Source organism: Corvus moneduloides, chromosome 8 (genome assembly GCF_009650955.1).
Source record: "Corvus moneduloides isolate bCorMon1 chromosome 8, bCorMon1.pri, whole genome shotgun sequence".
NCBI lineage: Eukaryota > Metazoa > Chordata > Aves > Passeriformes > Corvidae > Corvus > Corvus moneduloides.
This window is the reverse complement of record NC_045483.1, coordinates 14107958-14126844: the sequence shown is the minus strand read 5'-3', so window position 1 is coordinate 14126844 and position 18887 is coordinate 14107958. Positions and strand designations below refer to the sequence as shown.

Below are 18887 nucleotides of genomic sequence, written 5' to 3'. Positions count from 1 at the left end.
CATGCCCACATGGGCTCCAGGGAGCTGGTGAATGTGGTGCCAGTGCTGGAGGGGACCAGCTCTCCCAGGACTGGGAAGGGCTCTGCTCCACCTTTCCTTGTTTAAGCAGCTCAGTGAGCCTGTGCTGGGGCTCAGTTACATTCCAGCAGCCGGGTGAAATCTTGAGAAGACTTGAAAAATGCAATAAAAGTGTAGGATGAAAGGTTGCAGCTGGCTCTGCCCCCCAGTGCTGAGCACAGGGGTCAGTCTGGAGTCAAAGCCTCATCCGTGTTCCCATTAGCAGTCTGTGTGATGGGACACGAGTTGCTTATGACAGTTGCAGATGCCACCAGGCTGGGAGAGATGCAAGAGGGCAGGAGAATGGGCTGAAATTTCAGAGCGGGCTTGGTGAATGGGAGGAATGAGCTGACAGAAAGGAAGGTGTTGCCTGGGGACTAGAGGAAAGTGCTTGGTGGGAGGGAATGACCAACAGCACAGATGTGGAATGGGAGCAGGAACAGAGTGGGTCCTGCCCCTGCAAGTCAGAGAGGCCCTGAGGGAGAGCTGTGCCCTTAGGACTGGGGGATTGGTGGGGAGAAGTGGGCTGGGAAAGAGGCCTGCACAGGCAAGAGAGCAGCTAGGTCTCTGCACCGTGGTGGCCTGGCCAGGCAGAGACGGGGTTCATCTGCTGTGGGAGAGGCTCAGGTCAGAGTTTTGGGAATGTCCTTGAGGCAGGAGCAGTGACATGCTGGAATAAGGCACAGGGTAGTTTCAGTCCCTGTCCTTGAAGGAGCAGTGTGTGCATCTGCCTGGATTGATGGAGGGTGGCAGAGGTACTGCTGTGGGGTGCGTGACCTTCCAGCCTTCATTTCTCTGCTTCCCTGATTATTATCTGGCACTGCCGGCTCCAGCTGGGGTCAAGGCTCTGGGATGAGGGCTCTGGAGCTGCTGGGAGGGGAGCCATGCCCTTGGGAGCAGGTGCTCTGAGGCAAGGGCAGGAACAGCAGAGCAGTGGAGACCTTCGAGGGAGGGACACATCTCATGGACAATACAAGTGCCAGCCTCACCAGGCACCAGGGCAGGAGTGGCCCTTGCAGCAGGCACCACAGGAGCATGGATCCATCTCCACCAGTCCCTGCAGTCACTGCCCAGAGCTGTGGGCACCTGCTCTGTGCTGGCACTGATGGGCTGGGGCACATTTTGCCACTGGTGGGTGCCAGTGCAGGAATTCATCTCACAGGCTTTTCCTCTGCATTCTTAAAAGCAGGATTCTGGGGAGCAGAGCAGTTAGGATTTCTGCCTCAGCAGGAGAGCAGAGCTGAGCTGAGCTGCAAGGACAGGAGTCACATGTGTGCTGAATAGCTGATGCCTTGCAATGGAGTAGGGATAGTGGGATTGCGCTGTCTGCTCCTTCACGCTCCTGATAAATCAGTGCCCAGGGAAATATCATTCATGTTGGCTGTATTTAATAAATTAACTCTCAGCATTTGTGCTCTCTGAGGTTGTTACTGAGTTAGTGTAGCTGCAAACCCTGCAAAGGGAAAAGACACATCGGGCCCCCTGGGAATGGATAAGCCATCCAAAGCTAGAAACCAAATATAAACCCAGACTATGCAAATCCAGTCTAACAAACCCTGCTGCAGCACAGACATCCCATCTGGGAGTGGGATGATCCACAAGCAATGTAGCAAAGGGACTGATTGTTTTAATGACTTTCCTCTACCCAGGGAGAAATGGGAGGGGGGTTTCTGAAACTTGAGCGTTGCAAATGAAATTTCGCCGCCTCTCCAGCAGCAGTGTGAGATTTGGAGTGCTGGGGGGAGAGAGGAAGGCAGCCAAAATGAACTTGAGGATGCTTTCTGGTGTTAAATCCTTTGAATTAGTGAGGAAAGAGCACACCCTGTGTTTTTGCTTTCAAGTCACAGTCCAGAAATACAACCAATCTGCTGGGCAGTTCCCCAGACACATCAGTCCTTATTGAAGCTCTGCTGTGTGGAGCAGGGCAGAGTGTTTTGCTTCACTAGGAAAGGGCATGGAGGCAGTGGGTGAGCAGCTGAGCAGCAGGGATCTGGCTTTCTGGGCACTGCAGACTGTAATTTATCTCCATGAGGAACTGAAGGGGGTTCAGAGGGGAAAAAATGTCATGAAGTTAAATGGCAGTGTTGCCTCGGCATCCTTACAAATAGGCTTTACCTGCTGTTCGTTCCCATCTTGGTTGCAAAGGCCATCATTTACCTGAACAAAGGCATGGAGGGATGCTGGGAGCAGTTGTCAGGGAGCACACAGAGCCAGTCCCTGAGGGAGCGGGACTGTCAAGGGGCCCTGAGACACAGCCCCACTGCTCAAGTACCCCAAGGATGCTCAGTGAACATGCAGGGAGTGGAGGCTAGGGTGGACTGTGTGGGCAGCAGTCCTGCCTGTGCCTCCTGGTGCTGCAGTCTTTGGGCTGCACTGTCCCAGAAGATGCCTGGGAGAGAGGGCAGAGCCTGGTTTTGGCATGTGCGGAGACTGGCCATGTCTAGTCTGTGGCTCTTTGGTGTTTCTGCATGTTTCCATGCTGCTTTGCCTGTGCTCTGCCTCTGGCTAAGGCTCTGGGATGCTGGTGCTCTGAGGACAGCACCTCCTTGGGCTTTGCAGGCTGAGATGTGAGTCCTGGCTGTCAGGTCGGGCAGTTCTAAGTCAAGCCTCTTTGCTCTATCTCTCTGCAGTACCGGAGATGTCTCGACTCCTAGTTACACGTTGTATCCAGAGTAATGTTAGGCATGTTTAAAGGAAGGTGCCATGGGAGTCCTGCTGGGAACCCTCCCTCACCAGGAACTCGAATGGGTGCCATCGCCTCCAGCGTGGCCCTGGGGGTCTTCCAGGCAATCTTCTTTGCCAAGGAACCTTTAGGGCATTTGGAAAAAACCACTCCTGAAGCTGTGATTTCTCCCTGGCCTTAGCTGACTCCAGGGTTTCGGTCCAGCGGGAGGTGGCCACACAACTGCACATACCAAACGACCCTCTTTGCGGTGACAAATGTCCCTAAAACGTGTGACACACCCCAGTGCTTCATGCCTGGGACTTACAGCCTGACTGACCATGGCTTTTGCTCCCACTGAGAGGGTCAGGACCTTCTGGTTTGGAGGCCCATCCCCGGCAGCCTGCTGTGCTCTCTTCGTGCTGGCCGTGCTGGGAGCCGGGGGAGTCGTGGGGCTGCAGAGCCCGAGTGTGGGTTTCAGTTTAATCACTGGGGCTGAGGAACCTCTATTCATTCCCGCTTGCATTCATCTGTGTCCTAGTAACGGTGCTCTCCCAACCTCCTTCCCAACACAGGCACACACGGCTGGATAATGGCAGGAGCCCGGCAATCTCGGCGCTGAATAGCGCTGTAATTACGGGGCTATAATGGCGAGCTGGAACTCATTAGCCATTATCAGCCGTTTCAGCAGGACAATGACAGCACCCCGGGGTGCGCGGCTGCGCTGGCTGCACCCGGTGGCCCTACACGCTGCTCGGCGGCCCCGAGGCCAGCCTGCCGCTGACCTTGGCCCCTCGCATGGCTGCAGAGCCCGGTGGAGGGAAGCTTTGGCTCTAGATGGGAATGATGGACTGTGTATTCAGCCAGTCGTGTGACATGAGACATTCCTGCTCCCTGGTCCTGCTGTCAGGGCTCAGGAAGTTACAGACCCGCCGTGGTCCAGCCCAAGCACCCCAACCTGCTCCACGGTGGGACTCTCCTGCCTCTTTCCTTCCCTGGCTCCAGCAGCTCATGCTTCACTAGACTGCCTTCCCCTCCTGTAGGTTGCTTGTTTTCCTCTTGATTTCTGTGTTTGTGTTCAGTGCAGGCAGTGGGTCTCCAGCATGGGAGCCCTCCCTGGGCCATGTGTTCGCGTAGGCATCTTCCATCTCCAGCACGTGCCTTGGGCAGGCTGGGCTCATGGGCAAGAAGCAAACACTGCCATGCTTTATGATGCCAATCAGGGAGACTCTCTCCTGCAATAGGGGGCTGCGCAAAGATCCCCAGCTCTGCAGACCGTGTGTCCCAGGGCTGATGGTCCTGCTTTTCCTACAGTAATCACACCCTGTAATGCGGAAAGGCACTGCAAAGCTGAGTGCGAGGTGCAAATCTCTGCAGCTCCTGGCTTGATGTATTTTAAAGCAGGATAATCCTAGCAGGAGCATGCTGGAGAGCATGGCTGAGGAGAGCTGGGGAAGGTGTAGCCAGCAGGCTGCAAGCAAAGGCCCTCCCACGTGCATGTCCAGCAGTGGGACAAATGTTCTTGTGGTGCTCAGCAGAGCCTGGGCAGGACTGAGGCCGTGGGGTGGGTGTAGGTACCCTGTATTTCCACCAGCAGGATGAGCAAGGAGGGGCAGCATCTCTTTTCTGGCTGGATTGCTTGTCCCTGTGCTCAACCCAGGGCTTTTGAATGAGAGAGTGATGCCACAAAGAAGCTTGTCCTGTGCAAGCTGTCTCTTGGCAGGTGAAACTTGAGTGTGGCTTATTCTCCAGGTAGAAGGTGTGACATGGCTGTGCACCAAAGCGGTTGTGATGCACGGGTAATGGCAGGAGCCATTATCATGTAAGTGTCACACTTGTGACACTTGTGTCTTGCAGCTGGGTGTTTGGAGGGATCCTGCTGTTCTGGGGACTTACGCTTGTTTCTTGTTACCCCTGCCTTCTCTAAATAACTCTGTGTGTTTGGGATGACCCTCCCAGGTGTTTGCTGCATTTGCAGAATGCAAATGGGGTGACGTGCATCCCAAGGAGGGCATCTGGCATGGGAACAGAGAGGAGCCAGACAGTCCCTGCCTCTTGTTGCCTTATGGCCCATGAAAGATGCCAGCTTACAGACCCATGGCGAGCCAGACTTCTGTGTGCCCAGCACTGGTGGCCATTGAGGATGAGGGTCCTCTCTGGAACCAGGAGCCACTCCTGGTGAGGGAATTGCACCAGCCACTGCTGTCCTTTGGGCCCTGCCTGCTGTTTCTGGCGAGGTACAGGGGAGGCCCAGTGCCTGGCCACCTCCTGAGTGCTTCCATGCTAATTTCTTCCTCTTCTCTCTGCAGGGAGCTCAACGGCAACAACATAACGCGAATCAACAAGAATGACTTTGCTGGGCTGAAGCAGCTCCGTGTCCTGTGAGTTCCTGATGAGGGGCCAGCTGTCCCCACCTTGCTGGATATTGTGCTTGGCTTGTGGCCCCTCCTGGGGCTACTAGAGTTGCTCAGCCTCTTTCTGTGGGCTTCAGCCAGCAGGGCTGGAGAGTATTGTGTTGGGCTGAGAGTGGTGGGCTTCCAGCTGGGAGAGAGTAGGAAGAGTCTGGGGTGTGTTGAGGGGATAGTGGGAGTGAGGTGCCCTGGGTCAAAAGAAGTAATGGGGCACTGGGGACCACTTTTCCAGAAAGCTGACCCCTTCTCTCTGCAGGCAGCTGATGGAAAACCAGATCAGCATGGTGGAGCGTGGGGCATTCGATGACATGAAGGAGCTTGAGCGGCTGTGAGTGCCTGGTCATGGAGGGGGGGTTGGTGAGGGGCCACTGGATTTAGTTGCAGAGAGCATCCTTTCCTTTTTTCCTTAAACCCTAATGTATCGGTGCTGCCTCACTTCAAACAGCTTCTCTTCGGCATGGCAGTGGTGTTTTACAGTGTGGGAAGCAAACCTATTTCTGTTTCTATAGATCTTAGAGTCCTTTCTGATGCTTTTGAGGTGAGGAGCAGGTTAAACACAAATGACTTTTGCTGTGTCAGCTGTGTCCTGTGTGTTAGCGAGGGAGCTGTAAGTTCTGGTCCAGTACTCAGTAAAATAGCTCAGCAGTTTAAAAATCCCAAGCTGCTCGAGCAAATATGAGGAGCTGATCGAGCAGCAGGTTAAGAGAGCAGTTAAGCAGCAGTCAGCAGTTAACAGCTTGGAGTCCTCTCTGCATGTAATTACAACATTGTGAGTAGGTCTATTAGTGCCCCATTTGTTGTCCCTGCCTGGGACTGTGGTGAGCAGGATGGGGCTGTCCTTGCCAGGTGGGATGCTCTGCTCTGTTGGCCTCTCTGAGTGAGCCAAAGCACCCAGCTGTGGCTGATGCACCCAGCTGGGTTGCAGGTGGGGTCATTGCTTTGTCCCCCAAACCCTGACCCTTTCTTCTTTCCCTGCAGACGGCTGAACCGCAACCAGCTGCACACCCTGCCCGAGCTTCTCTTCCAGAACAACCAGGCGCTGTCGCGTCTGTAAGTACTCTCTGTGATCACCAGGCTCCCCTGCCCAGCAGTGGTGTGGGCTTGCTTGGGGGGCTGCCATGGGGTTTGGAGGGGCACTGATGTCCTAGGAGGGTGCTGCTCCTGGGGAGGTTGTGCTGGTGGTTACTGGTATGTTGTCCCAATGAAGGCTCGGCACGTGGCAGGGGAACGCACCCTGTTTGTGTGACCTGAGCATGCAGCAAGGTGGGAAATGGGCTGTGACTTGCAGAAGACCTGAGACTGGCAGTGTTAAAGATGTCCTTGTAACACATGGGGATGTGGGATGAGGTGCTGGCAGTCTGGGCTGGGTCTGGCATCGCAGAGTTGGGCTGTGCCTGCACAGTGTCAGGTGCAGAGGTGCTGTGAGCCCCTCAGCCTCCTCCCTGGATCCTCCCTGGATCACGGGCTTTGGAGCAGGGCTCCCTTACACACTAGCCCAGGTTGTCATGAAAGGAGGGTGAAAAAGGGTGTCCCTAAGGGGGTCATGTCCTGCCCAGAGACCTCCATGGGGCACAGAGAGCCCCACAGCCCTGCTCAAGAGCTGCCTTTCTGTAGGTGTCTGGAGAAGGAGGGGGAAGCCCTGCCGGGGGCAGACCCTGCACTTCATGCCTGCTGCCCCCTCCCTGCATTGCTCTACCTGTCCCTATCCCTGCCTGTCCCTCTGCACCTGCAGAAACAACTTCAGGGACTGTCTCTTGCTGTGCAAGCCCCAGCTCCACAGATCTCTCTGCTCCTCCTCCCTCTGTGCAGCAGCAGGCTGCCTGGGGAGGGTTTTGATAAACATTCTCCTTTCCATATTGGCTTTCCCTTGCCTGGGGCTGTTTTGCTCAGGCAATGGTGCTTTCAGCAGTGCCAGCATTGTTCAAACAAAGTGTTTACAGGCTCTCAGCTATGTCAGGCACCACAGACATTGGGAAGGGTGATGTGAGGAGGAGAGGGTGCATGCCAGACTGGGGCTGGATGCTCTCCATCACTCAGAGAGGCAGCTTATACCCTGTGGATTGGGGTGGTAGTAGCTGGGACATGAGCTTTCTGCGTGCTGCGTCTCCATCGATCAGCTGTGACATGAGGATGCCAGGTCCCTGCTGGGGCAGGGCAGGAATGGATGAAATAACTAAATGGGCCGAGACATTCCCAGGACAGGCATGGCCGTGTTGGGGCCAGGCAGCTCTGCCTGTGCAGGCAGGCTGTGGCTGAGCCATTTTCTTCCAACAGTGCCAGGGAGTCAGTCCCAGAGTCCAGCCTGAGGTGTGTAATGAAGGGTTAAAATGCTGTGTGGGTTGCCAGCATGGGATGTGTGAAGTGGTGGACAGGTGCCAAAGATGGGCCTAGGTAATGGCAGCTGATAGCACAGGCGTTCAATTAATTATCAAATGGCATTTGTTGAGCTCAGCTGTGCCATATTGTGGCGCCAGCAAGGGCCCATCCTCCTCTAGCCGCCCATTGCATAACAGAAACACGGGCAAGAGAATTATTGTACAAATATTAATGTTTCCTTTTTAATCCTCTCTAGATTTTAATACCAGGCTCTTTCAACAATCAAACCCTAACAATTCATTGTGGAGATGCAGAAGAGCAGCGTGTGTGTTGCCTACACATGCAGTGTGCCCCCTACACAGCTGCCTGGCTCGTGTGGAGTCAGGACTATGCCACAGTGTGCAGGGGGCTGTACATACCAGCGTGGGTGTAAGAGGGCTGTGCAAGATGCTCCTTGCAGCCACCTCATCATGTTCAGGTGCATTTCAGCCTCTTCCTGTTGTTTTACTGCTTCTTGCAATGTGGTGGTTATTTCAAACCTATTCCCTCCCACCCTGTCTTGAAGTTGTTTTCTGGGCATTTCTGCCATGGCAAACTGCCTGCATACCAGCACCTGGAGCTTCTCTTGTTCAATATGGGGCTGTGTGCACGGGCTCAGATTTTGCAGCTCCTCGACTATAGCTGGTGCCATATCTTGGGGAGCTTTGGTGCATGCTTGGAGCAGAGAGTCCCTGTGATGAGCTGTGGGACTGGGGACAGGGGACACACTGAGCCACCCACCACCTTCCTGCAGCACATTGCCCCACACACATTAGTGACGGTAGGGGAGGGCTGCTGGGGTCTGCCCAGACAGCACATCAGGAGCCAGTGTCCTGGCAGATCCTCGAGTTCTGCATCTGTGCAACAGAGCCCTGTGTGCTGGAGGACCTGCTGCTCTCTCTCTGTGAGGCTGCCTGTTGCTGAGGTGCTCAGGGATGTTTCGGTGGGATGGTGGGGCAAGGGGTGCCCTGGGTGGCTTGTCTAGACACACGTGCTGGTTTAGCAGGAGGTGGGGTCTGGACCAGTGCTAGTCCAGCCAGTGCAGAAGGTCATAAGGACACTCTTAAATTGCTGCAAACCCAGGTCAGGCTACAGGGATATGAGTCAGTGGGGAACAGGTTTAAGCTAAATTGAAATCAGCTCTCCTTGAACGAAATTGGAGCCTCCCCACTGGGCTTTGCACTTGTTTAACTGCTGAAATGGATCTGGGGTGGCCCCACTGCTCAGGGCCCCCTCCCTGCCCAGAAATGGGCTGGGACCTGTGCTGGTCTAGGAAGAGGAGGCTCTTACCAGCACCACTTTCTTGCAAATCCTGATCTCCAGACCACTTCCAGCAAACAGGCTGGAAACAAAGCCTCCCCTTGACCTGCCCACTGCAGGTGGCAGCCACCCATGGCATGCTTCTCGAGTTCTGGAGTCCCTGCTAGGTCCTCATGTCCTCACACCATTGTACTGAGAGGTCTTGGATTAGCAAAAACTGGCTGACGGAGTCAGGCTGAGATCTGTTCAGTTGGGAAATGAGCTGTCAGGTGGTAGCTGAAGCAGAAGGCCAGGGTTGGATGCAGGAACTGGTGGGGGTTGCTTAGATGGGCCCTTGGGTGCTGGCCTGGATGCTCCAGCCTCTTCTAGACACAGTCTTGATGCATCTTTTTCAGCACATCAGTAACACAGAAGATGAAGGCAAGTCTGTTGAATTAGGGGTATGTGATACCCATACAGCAGTTTCCCACTGTATCTTTCTCACTGAACCTGATGAAAATTTTTCAGGAGCACAAGAGGAGTCCCTCAGGTCAGGATGGAGAGCTCTTTGTCCACCTCCTGAGTGTCAGAGCCTAATCCACGTTGGTGGTACTTTGTGGTCTCCCAGCCCGGCTCAAGCTACAATTAGTTACACGGAACTTGGCTGTAAAGAGCATTTGTGCATCGGGATAATGGAAAGGGTTGGAGTTAAACCTGATCCGTCGGGGCTTAAATAAGCTGGGGAATGGCAGGAAAGGGCCAACGGAAAGCAAACCTCAAATGAGGGCATGGGGGAGGTGAGACGCCTGGAGAGGAATGTTTTCCCCTTGGAATTTGGGAATATTGAGCTGACGCCTGCCCAGAGCCCATTTCAGTCTGAGATAGTGTGGGGGGGTCCTTGGCAGTGGGGCCAGAGGCAGGGGGACTCCCCGCATGGCCTCCTTTATTTATGTCCCCCGCAATGAGTGGATAACTCATTCAGCAGTCGTGGTGGCTGGAAATGGTGCTGATCTGAGGTTTCGCTGGAGAGCGCCTGACCTCAGTGACCCGTTCTCAAACTGGGTTTAATTAAACTGTCAGCACTGGACGGAAGAACAAAGCTTTGTGGGCTGGGGGGGGGGGGGGAGCCAGGGTCCCCCAGCAGCTCACTGGGGAAGAGCACATCTCCTGCGAAGTAGAGAGCTGATAAAAAATAGATCTTTCCTTCCACTGAGGATTACCCAGGCAAGAAGGTGACTTCTTCTATTGCAGTGCCCATTGTTGGTCCCCAGTGCACTGCAGCTGTACACATCTTGGCTCAGCAATGGTGCTCCAGTACAGTCCTGATGCACACCAGGAGCCAAGGGGATGCTGATAGACCTTCCTTCACCAACTCTCCCAAGCTGGCAGGAGTTGGGGTTTTTTTGGGTTTCCCAACAGCTCCCAACAGAAAAAGCATGCAGAGTTTCTCTCTGCTCCCTTGGGAAGAATGGGGGAAGGATGAGAAAGGAGTTTTGTAGCACTCTCTCCCTCCTCTGCTCACCTCCCCTTAAAACCTCCTCCTGAAGCTGTTTCTAAGCCCATTTGGGGGTTCTGGATGGGAGACGCAAGGAGGAGACAGGAGTCTGGAATGGCTGCAGCAGCAGGGTGAGGACAGAAATGCTGCGGGCGCATCATCAGGGAGGCAAAGACGTGGGCTGTTGAAATGTGCTAAAGGCAGCCAGGATGGCTATAAATAAATAGTTTTCTCCGAGGGAAGCCGAGCTGATGCGAGGGAGGAGAGGAGCAGTGGGTGCTTGGCTGAGAGGAGCTCTGGGGAGTTGCTCCGTCAGGGGAGTCGCAATCCTGGATGGATGTATCCCCATGGGAGTGGCTGCCCAGTGGCTTCCCTCAACGAAAGCTGCAGTAGCTGCTCCTTGCTCAGGCAGAGTGGGAGCTGAGAGAGGGTGAGCAGAGAGTAGGGGGAAAAAAGTCTTGTCTCCAGAAGGAGAGAGATTTAGGACATGGGCCGCAGACTGTCAGTTTCCGTCGGACCCATGCCAGCAAAAATGGTGAAGGAGATGGTGCCACATTGTAGCTGGCAGCCAAGCCCAGGGGGAAGGGCTGCCGTGCTGCTCTCAGTCTGTAAGGGCAGGAGCTCCCTGGAAACAGCATTAACATCTCAATCAGGGCTGGTGACTTTCTGAGCCGGGGACATGTGAAATGTTGTAGGAGCTGGGGGGATTGTCACGCTCCTGTGAGACTCTTCTCCTGCAGCCAGTGCCTGCAGAGGAGTAGCGATGCTCTACGACTGCCTCTGTCTGGGAGCTGACAGAGGGACCAGGGGCTGGTCCAGGCCCACTCTGGACCCAGGGGTATTTAAATGGATGATGGAGTTTGAAGCCGAGTGGCAGAGAGCACCACAGCTGGGTGTGCTGCCTGGGTAGGAGAGATGATATTATGGCGAGCTCTGGGGCAGGTTCCTCGCACCACCCCTGCATTTGGCTAAACCCAGCCCTAATTGCCTTTAGAAAAGCAGGCAGAGAAAAATGGAGGGCTGCTAAATAACTTGAGAAAATGCAAATGACATCCTTCAAGCAGGAGAGGATCACAACCACGCCGGAGGAAGCTGTGAGCTGAGTAGTAGCAAAACAGGGTGACAAGTGAAAAAGGAGCTGTCAGAGAAAGGAATAACAAAACAGGCCCCGCTCGGATGGGGCTGGCTGCGCGTGGGAGGTGTTGCTTGCGAGACTGTACTAGTGACCGTTCCTCTTCGGGCTGCACCAGGAAAACCCCGGATACGGAAGGCAGAGATGGAGAAAAAAATGAGTGCTTGGTGAGGGCTGGATAAAGGAGCGGTCCCGTGCCCCCACAATGGGCAGTCATGCTGGTGCCAGGTGGGAGGTGTGGGTGCCAGGTGGGGATGCTCTCTAGGGAATGCGTGTGCCACAGCTTTGCTCCCTCCCAGTGGGGGGGACTTGCCTGAGCCCTGTTTTCAATTTAGTGGGGGATTTTCAGTGCCTGCCTGCCTGTTGGGTCCCTGGAAATGTTGTCACTGTGGTGGGCTGGCTCTGGCTGTGCCCTGGCTCTCCTGTGCCAGACACCCGCCCCTACCTCCCATGGTCACTCCTGTTGGGGCTTTGCTTGAGGTTCACTTCCTCCAGCAAGGTTTTGTGCTGCTTCTGGAGCTCGGCAAGTGCCCAGGAGCCCACAGCCGCTGCGTGGGAAGGAGCCTGTGGGCACAGCATTGTGTTTTCATCTTCCCGTGCTGGAGCAGGGTTGCTTTGGCTCCCTGGACACGTGCCCCTTTGCTCTTTGCACAGATATGTGTGTGCTGACATTCTGTGCAGAGGCCTGCTGTCCAAGAGCAAAGCGCCAAGGTCAGAGCAGGGAGCGGCTTTCCCAGAGCAAACCTTCCTGCTTCCCCTTCCCCAGCATCCCTCATTTTGTCCCAGCTCCCCCTCTAGCAGTGTCCCCCTCCCCTTGCCGGGTGAGGGCCAAGTGTTCCCGCTGTCACCATGCCCATGTTTTGGACTCCGGGTGCCGTACCCCATCGTGCTCCCCAACAAAGCTCCTTCTGTTGGGGACAGAGCAGGGCTGGGGGGGCCAGGCTGGGATGTGTCCCCCCGAATACCAATGAGGAGGGGCAGCATGTTTACCCCTGTGGCTGGGGGGAGGGGGGAGATGCGGGGTCTGTATGCTGCAAGACACCCCCCCACACCAGCCGATGGGAGGGGGAAGGGAGGCCTCTCTGCAGCCCCCGGGAACAAAGAGTCAGTGTGGCTCGTGACAGCTCTAAGGAAACGAAGGGAAACAAATGTGCCACTAATAGGTGGGGAGGTTACCTAGGGAAGGATGCTGCCAGGCGGGCGGGCGGCCAGCCCCCTCCCCGGCAGGCTGCCAGGCACTGAGGGACTGCTCCTGGCACCCCCAGCCTTGGCGGGGCTCAGGGGGCCAAGCTGAGGCAGGCTGGCACATCCTTGTGCTGCTGGCCCCTGGGGAGAGCATCCTTACAGATACCTCTGGGGTATTGTACTGGGTGAGCCTGCTGGGAAGGAGCACCCTAGTGCAGGGAGCTGCTCACTGCCTGCTGCTCTCCCCCTTCTTCCTCCATCATTAATGTGCCGCAGATCTCAGCTTTTTGGGATGGGGGGACAATAAGACTCCCTGGGTGATTCTGAGTGCAGACAACCTGAAAGCCTCACGAATTAAACACATTTTTAAGATCCCTTTATATTTAAGCATTTCCATAAGCATTTTGGGACTTGACCCACTGTCTCCAGAGGCACAGGAGAGCTGGGGTGAGGGTAGCAACCATGCCCCAACCTGCAGATGAGCAGCCTCCCCCTTTGCTTCCCACCAGCCTGGGCCCCGTCCCACTGGGGTGCTGGTGCAACCCCTGCACAGGCACACCGTGGCTCTGTTCTGTGCCATTATCCTGCCAGCGAGCCGGGGCTGCCAGGCATGGGCATTGCCAGACGGCTGCCTGGAGATAATCTGCCCCATTCCCTCCATGCACCCCGTTGTGCTCCTGACTCACGGCCGGCTCCAGTTTTCTGGCTGTTGAGACGCTTCCAAGGTTTCCCTGGCAATGCACATGGTCAAGCCCCACTCCTGGGGCTCTCTCCTTGAGCCACTGGTTCTGCTGGGCTCACCCTCAGTCTCGCTTTGGGCGCAGGCTTGGATTTGGCTTTTGTAATGTCATTAAAGCAAAGGGGGCTGAGTCTGTGGTGAGGTGCAGCTTCCAGCCCCCTGCCCCTTTCAGCAAAGTCCCCCCCTCCACGTGGCATCGTGCAGAACGTCCCTGTCCAGCTTCCCAGTGGTGCACTGGCAAATGGGAATTTGCAACTCATGGGAAAAAGCAATGAAAAATCAGATCTTCCTAAAGCTGAGCAGCAGTGCTAATTACACAGCTATTAAAACACTGGAATTATTTATTCCCTCTCTGCCTCACGGCTCATTGCCTGCATTGTCCCACATTCAGCCTTTGGCCACCTTTGGTCCGCTGAAAGAGTTAAAAGAGCACTTGGAGGAGCTGATGCCTTTGTCCATACATTTTGAGCACAGAATAAAGGCATTTCCTTCCTCCTGTTTTCACAGCTCAAATAGTAGAAGGGTTCAAAGTAATATTAAAGAGTTGTGAACAGAATTAGCCTCTGGTAATTTGAGTTCCAGAATGTGGAAGAAAAAAGTCTTATGCAGTGATTTGAGGCTGAGTTATAACTTGGTACCACTGCACGTGTATCCCACAGATGTGTGAATGTGCAGAGCCAGGTAATTAACCTGTGATTGCTGGTTGATCCTCCCTCGGGTGGGTGCTGGAACCCCTCATCTCTTGTGCTGGAACTGCCATGAAAATGAGCTGTCGGCAGTTTCCAGCACTGCTTCCAACAGGGTGCCTGTGCCGTGTTCTTTCTCTTCTGCTCCCAAGGGACCTGTGGTGCTTTTGGCATTGGTGTGGACCACACAGCCTGCAACCCTGACACCAGCAGGTGTGGGCTTGGTGGGCTCCAACTTCTTGCCCAAGCAGGCTGCCTGGAGCACTGGGATGCTTTATCCAGTGCTGTAGGTGGGTGAAGTTCCCTGTGCTAAAGTGCCATAAGGGCCAAGCAGGTGAGTGTAAGTGGGGAAGATGCCCCTTCAAACACCTGGGGGGTTTCCCGGTGCAGCAGGGCTCCTAGGCACTGCCAAGGGGAAGGAAGCTGTGCCCTGCCTGCAGGGACGGGCTGAGGCTGTTCTGGTTTGGTGAGTCCATTTCCCTGTGTGTGCCGATTGACATCCACGTGCAAGGGAACCCTGCTGGCAGCATGTTGGGGATGGGTTTGAGGAGGTGGGGATTCACTTTCCAGATTCTCATCTGTGTTAAATTAATTATCATCTCAGGCTTATCCTCACTTAACCAGCGAGGCACAGACATCTGTGGTTGGGACTCCCACTGCCCTGCCAGAGCTAAGTAGAGCATGGATTAGGGGGTCTTACCAGCTGCCTTCCCTGTCCATGGTTGTTGCACTCCCCTTTGCCCACAGAGGCTTTCATCTTCATTTGTGCCTGTATTTCCCTTCAGGACAGGAAAAGCTGGATTAATTTTTACTGCTCCCAAGGGAGCTGTTGGTAACTGAAGACATCCCACTGTCTTGTTTTCTCTAAACTGGGAGGCAGGAAATGGCAGGGATGGTTTAAAATGGTTTACAATGGTTTCCTCACCTATCCTTCTCCCGGTCTGGTCCTTGCTGCCCCTCCAGTGGGGGATGGCTTTTGAGGCAGAGCTGCTTGAAGAGAAATAAAGTGGCACAGACTTTTTGCAGGCACTGGGACTGGAAGAGAGAGGTTTCCCTGGGAGGTACAGCTGGAAAGAGCTTGACCATCCTCTTGAGTGTTTGGGAAAATGGTAATTTTGGGATTCTACAGAGGAGGAGCGAGAGATGTTAGCTATGTTGCATGGACAGAGTATTAACTGTGGAAAGCACAGGAATAGCTCTCAAAAAGTGTCTCCCATCCTGGAGCTGGGAAGTTCTCCACCCCCGGACCCCTCCCATGGCAGAACTGGGAAAGGGACCTGGGAATTCCGACCCTGTGTTTCCCCGCACCTTCCCATCCCTGGTATGACACTCAAAGGGACTTCTGTCCATCTAGGAGCCTCACAGATGCGTGGGTGCTTCATCCCCTCCACTTTCCCCATCTAGGATGTTTTTTCCCGGGGGGCACCTTTGTCTAGTCGCTATGTGACACAGACTCACAGTGGCAAAAGGGGCCTGGAGATGAGGGTTGGAGTTGACCTCATCATGGCACCCTTTTGGGATGTTTGCCTGGGATCTGGTGATTCTTCTTGCCATGGACCAACACATACTCAGCTGTGTGTTTTGCTGGGTATGTGCCGGTCCGAGGCAAGAATGGTGGAAATGCAAAATGGGTGTGGGTTGGGGGGTAGGTATTCAACCCCAGGGATACTCCGTGGCAGCTCCTCTCCATTGCACAGCCAGGCTATTACTGCCCAGCAATTAACGCTGGTACTATTAATTACTAGTCATAGGGATAAAGTCGGGGCCCTGTAGCAGGAGTGGGGATCTGTGCTTGTGGGGTAAACAGGAGCAAGCGAGTGAGGAGCAAGCAAGGGGGCTGGCTGCATTCCCAGGACTCGGCGGTGTTTCCAGCTCTTGCTGTCTGTCCGGAGGCATTTCCACCTCCCAGTGTTGTCGTCCCGCTCCAGCTCGCTTGTTCTCCTCCCCACGGGCTCAGCATGTTGCTCATTCCTGCATCCTACGATTTCACAGCATCCCTGCAGCCGGGTGCTAATGAGATTAGACCCAAGCTTTAAGATGTCTCTCTCTGTCCTTTGCCATCCAATTACACAGCCTGCATGGTATCTGATTGCCTGCGAGAGGGGAGGACTGGGGCTGGCTGGGATGGGAGGATGCAGCTGGTCTTTCTGGGTATCAGCCCCGCCGTGCCGAGTGGTTTTCTTTCTTTTCTTTTCTTTCTTTCTTTCTTTTTTTTTTTTTTTTCATTCTCCCCTTGGCTTTGAGCTGCTTCGTTTGGCTTTTTCATCGCTTCTCGATGTGGCGGCTGGGCAGAATTTGTTTAAATTAACTGCTTGAATGGCAGCGTTTGTGTGTGTTGGTGGGGGGGAGCGCAGACAGCACCAGAATGGATGAGGGGGATTAAAGGTGCCTAATGGGTTCCAGATGGGCATCCTGGACTGGGAAACACCCCCACAACCCCAACCCCAGGCAGGGGCCGCTGGTAAGGAGCTTGGGGCTGGGAGCCGGGATGTACCAGCGGGCAGCTGCCTGGTTCTGCTGCAGCAGGGCAGCTGCTCCAAGCATGAGCCTGTGGGACTGGGGTGCTCTGAGGCTCCCCGGATGCTGTGACTGCCCAGTCGTGCCCGGGGTGAGCAGGCAGATGCACCACAGGAAGCACCTTCCCTGGCTGGCCTGCAGCATGGGGTGCAGCAGGCTCACTCTCCCTGCCGCTGGCTCTGGGGATGTGGGGCTGGGGACAACCACTTTGTGTGCAAGTCCAGCTTTCAGAGGTGCCTCAGCTTGATCATTAGCTGACATTGCAAATACAGCCCACTGGGACAGCACCACTGGCACAGCAGTTTCTGCTCTGCAGTCTTGGTTGCAATGAGGAATGATAGTATTTAGTCTTTGTTGTCCTCCCCCTGGGCTTTAGAGTAGCTTGGGACGCTTGCTCAGTCCAACATCCACCACTGCAGATGTCAGCATATTTTTTTGTATTTACAGACAGAAAACTGAGTCACAGAGACAGAAACTAAATTGCCTGTGTGGCCCTGCCAGTTGCATTTCCCAGATCTGTAGGGGTTAGAGATGTGGTGACAGCCCTGCCCATCTCTCCAGGGGCTGTGCCTCCCACCAATGGCCAGATTTCTCCTCCAGACCTGCTACATGGTGCCAGAGCTGTGTGTTCGCAGCCTGTCTAGTGGCAGAGCCTTGATTGGAAGCATGTCAGTCTCAAATGAGATGAAGAGTGTGGAAGTGAAGGGCTGCTGGGGATTGGTGTCACTGGCGGGAACCTCAAGGTCATTGCTTTTGAGTTTTATTAATGGCTGAAAGCGGGAGGAGGACACAAGCTGTGGGACAGTCATCTACTGGGAATATCACCTGTGCCATAGGTCAGCACATCATTTTGTGGGAGATTTTAGCTTTTTAGGGGGAGCAGGGCTACAGAAGAGGCCAGGTTTAATGGAAGCAAGCATCACACAGAACCTTTTCCAATTGAAAGCTGGCAAAGCCCTGGTCCTGGTGGGAACGAGCCCACTCACACTGAAACAGCTTTTTGTGAAGGCAATGGTTTGCTCTGGTGTGTCCTGCTGCATCCAAGCAGATGGCTGAGCCAGGGAATGAGGCAAGGCTCAGGAGGGAGACCCACAGCCACCCTCCCCATCCATGAGGGAGGTGGCAGAGGAGGGTCCTGGCTGGGTCTCACAGGGACACATAGGGCAGTTGGGAAGTGCTGGCCAACCTCCATCACCTGCTGACCCTCGACCAATGCTCTGTTGGCCAGCCCTCCCAGCCCATCCTTGGCCCCACATTCCCCCCACTCGGCTCTTGTTTCCTTCCACAAATATTGAGAAAATAAATAGCACAGCCAAAAGGGGACATCCCTGCATCCCTCCACACACAGCTGCCTCCGCAGGGAGCCACACCGGTGGTGACCCTGCATTCCTCAGTCTGAGGGTTAACTGAGAGAAAGCAAATATTGGCTTCTCCTGGGGCTGCTCCAGCCTGTGCCTGTGGCCAGGGCTGTCTCTTGCCTAAGGAAAGGGACTCGTAGGGCCGGCAGGTCCCCATCTCTGACAGGGGTGGTTGCACAAACATGGCTCTTCACCCGGGTAGCTCAAATTCCCCATTGTGCCCTTGAGCCTGCTCCTTAGGACGGGATCTTCCTATCCCCCATCCTCCTTGACTCTCTTCATCCTGGTCTTGTCTCTTAGCAACTGCCCGTGCCCAGGACCTGGGCTCTGTAGGGAGGGATGTGACACTTTCTATGCATCAGTCACTTTGTCACCTCAAGAGTGAGGGTGAGGTCGTTAACCCCGAAGCACAGTGAGTGACGATAGAGCATCCCCACCACACCTCCCCCCGGTGGCAGCCGCTGCTCTGCCTCCAGCTTGACACCGATCCCCATTACAATAACGATACGGGTGGCAATCAGGGAGGAATTAAAGGATAATTAATGCCAATCCACATGGAAAATTGCTCTCGTCAAACAAACCTGATATCATTTTTTTTGATGAGCTGACAAATTGGGTTGATAAGTAGCGACTGTGCTGACATGATATACCGAGACTTCTGCAAGTCATTTTACTCTTGCCTGGAGGATATTGCCATGAAAAAACATTAATATTCTGCAAAAATCTGTGTAGCATTTCTGACAGCATGCTTCACTGGTAGAAATCCCTGGGGGAATTGCAGTGGTCACCTCTCTGGCAGGGTGCAGTGGGGGTCAGATGGTGGTGAACTAATGTTCACCATCTCTGCAGAGCTGCAGTGGTTTTGGAATCTTTGGTGGCAATACTGATTTTTGCCAATCATCCCCCCAATGTCCTGGTCTCTTGTTGCCTCTTCTTTCTGCCTTGCACCAGCTGAGGGTGAGCTGAGTGGTGTGGGTGATGTAGCTTGGGAAGAAACCACCTGCACAGTCACAGAACTCAGTCTGGGAGGAAACATGAGCCAACAGGTGAA

General features: G+C 54.6%; 1 protein-coding gene across 2 annotated transcripts in view; it reads left to right on the top strand.

Annotated features, from left to right (window-relative positions):
• The window catches only part of SLIT1 (slit guidance ligand 1), a 61577-nt gene that overhangs the window by 7464 nt on the left and 35226 nt on the right, over window positions 1-18887 (top strand). For both annotated transcript variants that reach the window (XR_004241577.1, XM_032116661.1), the window contains exons 2-4: window positions 5029-5100; window positions 5387-5458; window positions 6109-6180. Coding sequence is in view for 1 of the 2 variants with exons in the window: in XM_032116661.1 (XP_031972552.1) it covers window positions 5029-5100; window positions 5387-5458; window positions 6109-6180 (216 nt within the window). In the remaining variant the exon portion in view is untranslated. The remainder of the gene's footprint in view (window positions 1-5028; window positions 5101-5386; window positions 5459-6108; window positions 6181-18887) is intronic.